The 8652-nt window shown below is 40.8% G+C and overlaps 2 protein-coding genes across 2 annotated transcripts in view; both read right to left on the bottom strand.

The window, feature by feature from the left end:
* Window positions 1-117: 117 nt before the first annotated feature.
* LOC116186353 (serine-rich adhesin for platelets-like) lies at window positions 118-5184 on the bottom strand. Its single transcript, XM_031513340.1, has 4 exons — window positions 3734-5184; window positions 2320-2503; window positions 1896-2015; window positions 118-1183 (listed from the first exon to the last, which is right to left on the bottom strand). The coding sequence occupies exons 1-4, from the start codon at window positions 4967-4969 to the stop codon at window positions 726-728; spliced, it is 1998 nt and encodes a 665-aa protein (XP_031369200.1). The 5' UTR covers window positions 4970-5184; the 3' UTR covers window positions 118-725.
* Window positions 5185-5711: 527 nt separating this feature from the next.
* The window catches only part of LOC102675107 (mucin-5AC-like), a 13630-nt gene continuing 10689 nt past the window's right edge, over window positions 5712-8652 (bottom strand). The window contains exon 15 of the mRNA XM_031513329.1: window positions 5712-8652. Within this exon, the coding sequence (XP_031369189.1) occupies window positions 5738-8652 (2915 nt within the window). The 3' untranslated portion in view covers window positions 5712-5737.

Below are 8652 nucleotides of genomic sequence, written 5' to 3'. Positions count from 1 at the left end.
AAAAAAAAAAAAAAAAGTATTATAAAATATCAAGCTAGGAGAAAAAAAAAAATAAAGGTCTTTGAAGAGAGAGCGAGAGCGAGAGCGCGCGCGAGAGAGAGAGAGAGAGAGAGAGTGAAGACCGATCAAATTTTGTATTGAAAAAAAAAAAAAGCGTAAAGATTGGGTATAATTGTTTTTAACGTATCCTAGTATGCGTCATATCAAGTGGGCGAAATAATAACAAAAAATATTTAAATAAAAATTTCTAACAGTGTGGTTAAAAATGGATACTTTTATTCCAAATACAAAATGTATTATATATATAAATATATATATAATATATCTGATTCAATCTTTCGAGTTCGTAAGAAATCTTGCAAATATTTTACATATAATCTTAAGAAAAAGATAAAGATTTCGTTAATCTTTTCTACACTAAATGTATTACCAACGTTTAAATTATTAAGTTGGTATTACGATATCCAATAACGCAAGCTAAATCTATGTATATACAATAGCTATAATATTTACAAACTTTTTATTAACGATAATATCACCATGCTTCATTTCTATTGGTTATGGCTACACGTGTTCGTAAAAATGAAAAAAAAAGATCTTTCCTTGTGTCTCATTGTACAATTAATTCGATAGAAAAGTGACTTCACGATTTTGATTCATTTGTTTCATTTGGATAATATTTAATATTTTTCGTAATTATTGCTCGATCGATAATTCAAAAGAAATTATTCCTTGCAGCCAAGTCCAGCTGACCAATTGCAAATACCACCGACTGGGTCAAAAGATAACCTGTCAGGACAAGTGTACTCGGCTCCGATCACCAATCCGTTTACCATTCTGGCGCAAATAATGAATTTTTTACAAGAGTAAGGGTGAGGAAAATTGCCTTGGTCCAAGCATCGAAAAGTTCCTTTACTCGTGAGAAAGAGTTTTCCATTGAAGGTTGATTTTCCGATCACCGGTTCCTCCTCATCCTCGTAATAATCGTAATCGACAACAGGCGGTCGTTGTCTAGGCCTTGTTGTCGTCGAGTTTCGATGAGTTTTATCCTTCGTTCCCGGCTTCTGTCGATCACTGAGAGCCGGTGTAAACCTGAGGCTAGCCCTGCTTGTCGTTGCATCTGTTCTAGGTGCAACCGTAGTGCTTATTTTGCGCTTCAGGGCGTTCCGTAACGATGGTCGACCTGATCGTTTAACTCTATTAGTTATATTCGATCCCCAATAAAATAGACTAGAAGAATCCCGTTAGAAACCCGTGGAAAAAAAAACATAAAACATGATTTATGTCCAGCGTGAAGAACAAGATATGCCTGCACGTGTAAAGATGCAGACGAGAGGAGGGAAATAGTATCAATGTGCTTGAAAGTTATAATTGTATTAGTAATTCGCATTATGCTGTTGATACAGTGATGAGAAAGGCGAAAAAAACATGATTACGATATATAGGGTGAAGATATATAGTATAGTAAGGACAAATAAGATTAGAGAAACGGGAAAGACTATTATGAGATCGACGAAGTTGAATTCAGTCAAGAGATGTTGATTAGCTTCTATTAGATCCCCAAAAAATGATATACCTCTTCGAAAGTAATAACAATGTGATTAGTTCTTGATGGTAAACCTCGTTTCCATAAAAGGTTTCACAGTGGTTTGAGTTTCAGTATGGAAGAAGTACACAAAAATTAGAAGTCAGTAAATGAGAGTAAATTTCGACCAAGTGATACCGACTGATTCGCCAGGAAGAGTAGAGGAAATTATAAGTCGAAGATTACGGTGCGATGAGAAATTATATCCCAAATGATCCATGAACGGAAGTGAAATATGCGCGCGATTTAATATTTTAGTTTAAATAAATTAAGAAATCTGATGGTGGAGGATTTAACAAGTTGTGTGTACCGGTGGTTGATGATTGCACAGACGGTGGATCCGCCAATGTGACCGCGATTTCTTGTGCTCTACTATTTTGATCGATATCTTTCTCAGGTTTCGAAGTTTCCGTTCTTTCATCCACGGTATCTAAAACAATATGCAAATGTCCTTATAGATACATATATAGCTTGTGCAACCATTTCTAATTAAAAATTTGTATTTTGTTCAACCATTTATTAGAAGAAATTTGAATTTGAAATATTTCGCGCGAAAATTGTTCCGCGTAAATATTATCCTGCGCAGTCGCAATAATGGAAGATGGTATGACACCTGGCGGTGATCGTGCGATGCAATACCAGTTGGCGGGACATGATACGATTGAGTTATTAAATTGTTTTAAACAGTGAAATATCGTTAACGTGTTTCATATTTGTCGTGTATCATCACTTACCCAGTGTTTCGTTAACAACAGTTTGTAATTTTCCATCGGTCAGATGAGTCTTTCGATGATTCGCGAATGTGTTTGTAGTTTTGCTTTGCAATGGCGTCAAAGTGAATGCAGTGGGTTTTCTCAATCTGGTCGACGACAAATTTCCTGGTGTACGAGATGTTACCGTATTCTTCGAGGAATTCACCTGTTCGTAGAGCACACGTACATTGTATATCTATCCTAATCACCGGGATGGTAAGTACAATTTTGCGATCAGTCAATAAAAAATATAAATTGATTGTCAATTGTTATAAGTCATCGTAGAGATTGAAATTATTATAAAATATTTTATATATATCAAGCATTATAGAAGAATTCTTACAAAATTCATCTATAATCGATGAAAATGTTTCGAAAAAATATTTAGAAATTGATCGAATTATGGCGCGATTAATTTAAATTTGAAACATGTAGTATATTTGTCAATACTTCGTAGATGGCGCTTTGTAACGCTCAGTCGTATCAGTGACGTATCAAAAATCAAAAATCCCTTATTTTATAAATATTTGAACTTTTTTTATCAATTTGACGTAAAAACTTATATCAATTGACACGTTGGTTTCGTTTTATTCTAAGTAATCGTTCGAACTAGAAAGCACTGAAACGATACATAAGAGAAGGAAAGAAAAGAATAATGAGAGAAGAAGCTCGAGAGATAACAATGGCAATTCTTGTGTTAAATTGCTGAATTTCCTAGCTAAGCATTAACCCTTTGCACTTGTTGATATCTTATTGTATAAGCGGCAATGAACAAAGGTTATAGAAAAAGTTTCAATAATTGTCCAACTCGCTTTACCTTTAAAAAATGAGCCGAGCACAAAGGGTTAAAATATATCATAAGACGAACATATAAAGTAAGCGTAGCGCAGGCGCTTTAAAACGTGCGACATGCGCCTCGTAGAGAGAAATATAGTGTTAATTGATTTGAAAATAGAGTAAAATCAGCGGTAGATGAAGATAAGAACGCATGATGGTAGAAAAAGTGCCCGATGAATTTCTTCCGTTGATTATAATCCCTTCAGAGATAGTTTTCCTCCTGTTTTCGTTAATCGTAGCCACAGAAGAATCGAAGCAACTTCTTTTTATCATTAGGTATGAAATGAAAGACTTGCGCTTTGTTACGTAGTATTTTAAAGAGAATCATCGACGTTTTGCCCTTCATTTTCTCGTTCAAACGGTAAACTAAAACGAGGATGAGTCGTTTCAATGTTTTTATCGATGAACGTTGCGTATCCCATTTTGTTTGGTTAGGTATAAAAGGTAAGAGTGAGCGATAGCATCTGAGTTAGCATTATATATTGTAAAGAAATTGTTATATACTTCTTTTTTTATATCATCGAGTCGCAAGTGTAGGAAATTTAAAGTCTAAACTGACCTCGGATTCGGATCGATCAATATTCTCCTCGATCCGAAGATGTTCTTCGTCGAAAACAGCTTCGTTTCTTGTTTGATTTGCCTTTGATATTAACTTCTTTTCCACGTTTGTTTCTTCTTTGTTTGTGTCTTTCCAATCATTTGGATTTCTTATGGAATCATTCACTTTTGTTTCTTTCAAAGTGGTTACTTCGTAAACGAACGAATCGTTCACAGCTTTACCATTGAAAACAGGTCTGCGTAACGGTCTTCGATAACCTATAATTTTACGACGAGAATTTTGCGTTCTTTCAACTATTTTCGTTGAATTCTCTTGATTTTTGTTCAATCGATTCACGTAATAACGATTCTGGCCACGTCTCCGAAATTTACGACCAAATTCGTAATTCGAAGTAAATTTAATTTTTTCATCGTGGGTATTGAACACATTAATCGTCGTGTCGGTAACCGATGTTTCCACGGTGCTAGTCGAAGAAAGCGTCGTGGTCGATAAAATCGATTTGAATTCTCCGTCATTTTTTGTAGATTTTCCTTTATTTTGACTATTTATCGAATAGCTGTTTTCTAAATCCGCAGAATGCGTTGTATTCTCCATATATAATTCCGTTACATCTGATTCTAATAAGTTTGTATCAGTTGTAATATTGGAAGGTATCGCGGTTACAGGAATTACGGTATTCAAAATAGGAATATTCTGATCGTTGATTAGGGATTTTTTGGTCGTGGAATTAATAATCTCGGATTCATTAGAAGATTGGGAGGTAAGCATAGAAGGTGACGAATCGGATAAAGATGTGGAAATCGAAGAAGTTGTTACATTTTCTTCTGGAATTGAAATCCTAGTAAATTTCATTATCGATGATACATCTTTCTCTATTTGAACTTGATCCATTGAAACAGATGTGCTTTCCACTCTACCCTCGACTCTAGCTCCATTTCTATTATTTTTCATGGATAATTCGGTATTAAAAGTCGTGGTAACCTCAAGATTTTCTTCGGTGTTGTCATCGTGCTCGAGATCGGTAATCATTTTTCCATCTATATCGGATTGTCCAATTTTTTCAGCGATCCCAGAAGGTATATTTTCATTAGTCTCTACAGACAAGGTGGTAAATTCGGTAGTTAATGCATCGATCTTTACTCTTTTCGACGTTGAATGTTCCGTTTCGCTTCTAGTGACATAAAAACCACGCGGAACTTGGCTGTGCAGCAAATTGATCAATGGAATGCCACGCATAGTGGTAGGCTTCAGATTGATTTCTGACGAATCTTCACGATCGATTCTCTTCTTGTTAGCGAACGAAGTATCGTCCTCGATGTAATACGCGTCTATACTATCCGCGGTTAAATCTGATTGAAAATCATTTTGTATCTCGTCATCGTGCTTGTTCCAAGATCTAAGTTCTGTATCGTTGAAAATCGTATTCTTTTCAATAACCTCTTCGAGAACGCGATCAACATTTTTCTGTTGCGATAAAACCTCTTCGCTCTTCGCTGTGAGAGGAAACAAATTCAAGAATACGGGCGATGGACCGGTGGCGATGTAATTGTTCGTTTGATAACCGATTAGTTCCTTGAGGGTTGGCAGTCTATTAACTTCCGTGTTGGCCACCTGAAAATCAGAAGAGGGTAGTATACGCTTAATGATCTTCCGAAATCTTTCTCTTCGATCTCTCTCGTTCTCTCTTTCTTTCGATTATTCTTGCCAATTCCTTCTTGTCCTAAAGCGCAAGAGAGGGAGAGAGAAGGTAAAGAAAGCGGACGATCCTCTGCGTTCGCAAATCCATATAGATTCTCGTTGCATCATTTGCCTCGGTAACCGAGAGTTCTCGCACAAACGGTGAGTCGGTTAAAATGTATTTGGCGATGATTTGAAGGAGGGCAAGAGGAGAGTTCTCTCGATTAATCCGTATTAAATATCTGGTAAATTTTTAATGATGCGTAATAAGGATAATCGTGTCTATGTACATTGTTAATTAATGACGAATGGTGATAAGATGCGATATCACTTGGCGGAGTCCCTGTTTCCGATCAAATTGCTGAACACCGATTCGATCTCGATCGTGGACGATTCGTGAGACTCGGTGGTGAATCGTGACGGATAAAGGAATTCGCTCTCTATGGGCAAGGTGGATCTTTCCAAGTGACTTTGTCGAATTTCATTCATCGATTCGTCCTCATCGGATTTTTCCAACGTTATCCCGGGGATCGAGGATGACGTAACGACTGAATATTCCAATGGAACGACCGTAGCCTGAAGAGGAATTTTTGTGGTCGAAGTAAGCGAGGAATACTTGGTTTTAATCAGAATCTTTTGCCTTTCCGTGGTGCCCGATTCCTCCACGGACGTGACAAGTCTCGTTATCAGCGGTTGGGGAGAAGGCGTGGTCGTATAATCCTCTTCGACTACCAAGTTTCCTATCTCTGCTCGTTCTTCGTTCGAGTTCGTCAAAGTGGTCGAGTCTTCGTTCCGATTGGTCGTTCGAGAAGTGGTCGTTCGCAACGATTGTTGCTGCCTCCTGTGAGCATCCGCCGCATAGTCAAACTTTTTCGCTGGGATCAGGGTCTCGGTGACGGGTGTCTCCGTGGTGGAAACTGTCGGGCGTCTCGCGTAGAAACGCGTTCTCACTTGCGTCGAGGAATCGTAGCTGGGCGATTGCGTGGCATCCGGAATCGACTCTTCTTCGCTCTCTCGATTCCTCCTTATCTCTCTATACTTGTAACGCGTTCTCGGTTGTCGAAAATTTTGATACCTAGATCTGGGATTGTTCGCTTCTTCGGATTCGTTCGAATCCAGAGGGTAAACGTTTTCGGTGCTCAACGTTTTCTTGATAAACACCGGAACTCGGTATCGAGGACGAATCTCTGGCGATCGATCGCCAGTAGACGGTATCGGCTCATGCGTTCGATCCTCGTTCTCGAGTATCCTCGAGGTATCCTCAGAGGTATCCTCATCGAGTGTCGCGTTTCTCGTCAGAGGGGACGAGAGTTTTTCGATAATCGATGGGGTAGTGGTGTAGCGATTCGAAAATTCTTCCGATTCCTGATCGATGGGCGGAGTAGTGGGATACGAAGTTTCATCGTTGTTTCTCAGAGTAACCTCTTCCGTATCGAATCGCGGATCTCTCTCCTCGTCGTCGATCGTCGTTCTCGAAGTTGTTGAAGAAACCGGTCTACGACGAACGAACAAACTCTTTCTACGTTTCGAAACACCTTCCAATTTATTTTTTTCACTCGTGGACAAATAGCTCGAAGTCTCCACGATCGAATTTCGATCGTTGCTGTTAAAATTTTCCGAGGAAGAAGGAACAACTGGTCGCCTGCCCACGAATTTCCTTCTCACGTATTTCGAGTCTAAATAATACGTCCTATTGTACGCCTCTAATCTACGATTAGATTGAGAGATAGAAGCCGTTGAACTCGGCCAAGAAACGATAGTCGGCAATTCATTGGTCAATAATTTTTCATCCAAAATATCGTTCGAAAAGTTGGACGAAGTTGATTCCACGGAATCGGTTTCCGTCACCGTCGATTCCTCCGTCGTCGATTCGCTCGCTATAGCTGTAACGTTATCGATTATCGTGGAGGCCATCGTGACAGGATCGAAATCGAACGAGCTCGTGTCGTCACCGAGCACGCTCTCAACGGTTGTTGGTGTTTCCAAAGTCATTGCAAAGTCGTCGGTTATATCGATCGTCTCCGTAACGGTTACCGCTGTTGCCAAATTTTCCGTTGACGCGTCCGTGATCGTACTTATCCCCTCCTCCTCCTCCTTCGGAGTCATGGTGGATACGAGGCCGACGAATAAAATTTGCTCGGTAGATGGCACGTCTATCGCAGATGTCGCGTTTTGAACAGGGCGAAGACGTTTGATCACCTTTCTTCTTCGCGTGTGCGGTCTACTCTCTCGTTCCACGGACATTTGCGTAGTGGTGACGGGTCGTCTTCTGAGAAGAACCTTCCTTCGCCTCGGATGCAAGGCGTTTGTGTTCTCCTCGTTAATCGTCTCGCTGATATTATTCGCGATTTTTATCACGTTCGTGTCAACGATTTCATCGTCTTCCATCGTCGTCGCATCCAATCCTTCCGTTCGATGATCGTCCGTCACCTCGGTGATTACCTCGTTTTCCATCGTCGATTCCACGGTACGTGGTTCCATTGTGCTCGTTTCGAGATCGGTTGTGGTTTCCTGCGTTGTTATCGACGTCGTTGTGGTCGTCGTTTCTATCGCGACTTCGTCTATGGAGTTGAGGATCGGTCGTTCCGTCGTGGTCAGTGACACGGTTACGGCGTCGTTCGTGGTACGATCGAGGAAGGACGGGGGAGGAGACGACGTTGTGTCAGGCGTGGAAACGTTATTTCTCTTCCTCGTGTACCTCGTTCTGGCATACACGTCCCTGTTCACCTGCCCGATCGGCGTTTTCAATATCTTTATATTGGTAATCTTCTCGATATCCCCGTCCTCTTTAACCGCGTTCCTCGATCTCGAGGATAAGCTTCTTCTCGGATAAGCTTGAACGATCCTCACGATGGGGCTGTCCTCGAGCTCGTTGGCTCTCGTGGACTCGGTAGTGGTGGTGGTGATTGTGGTAGTGCTAATTTTAGAGGCCGGCCGACGAAATCTTCTCCTAGAAGAACCTCCCTCCGTGTTGAGAGGAGGTTCCGTCGTGGCTCGAACGCGTTCTCCTTGGAGCGTGGAATCGGAAGAGGTGGAGCTCTCGTTTCTAAGTTTGAAGGTGGGCGGTGTGTATCTGCTCGCTCCCCTGATCCTCGACGAGGGTCTCGCGCGTGTACGAGCGGGCGCCCCTTCATCGCCCTCGTCGTCGTGGGAACTTTCCACGTTTCGACCATGCTTCTCCTGCCTTGGTCTTAATCGACCTCGTCCTACCAAAAGGGACGAGCGCGTGTTGTTTCGCGACG

Source organism: Apis dorsata, unplaced genomic scaffold, assembly GCF_000469605.1.
Source record: "Apis dorsata unplaced genomic scaffold, Apis dorsata 1.3 scaffold_631, whole genome shotgun sequence".
NCBI classification, from domain to species: domain Eukaryota; kingdom Metazoa; phylum Arthropoda; class Insecta; order Hymenoptera; family Apidae; genus Apis; species Apis dorsata.
Note: the sequence above shows the minus strand (reverse complement) of the source record. Positions and strands in the feature narration are given on the sequence as shown.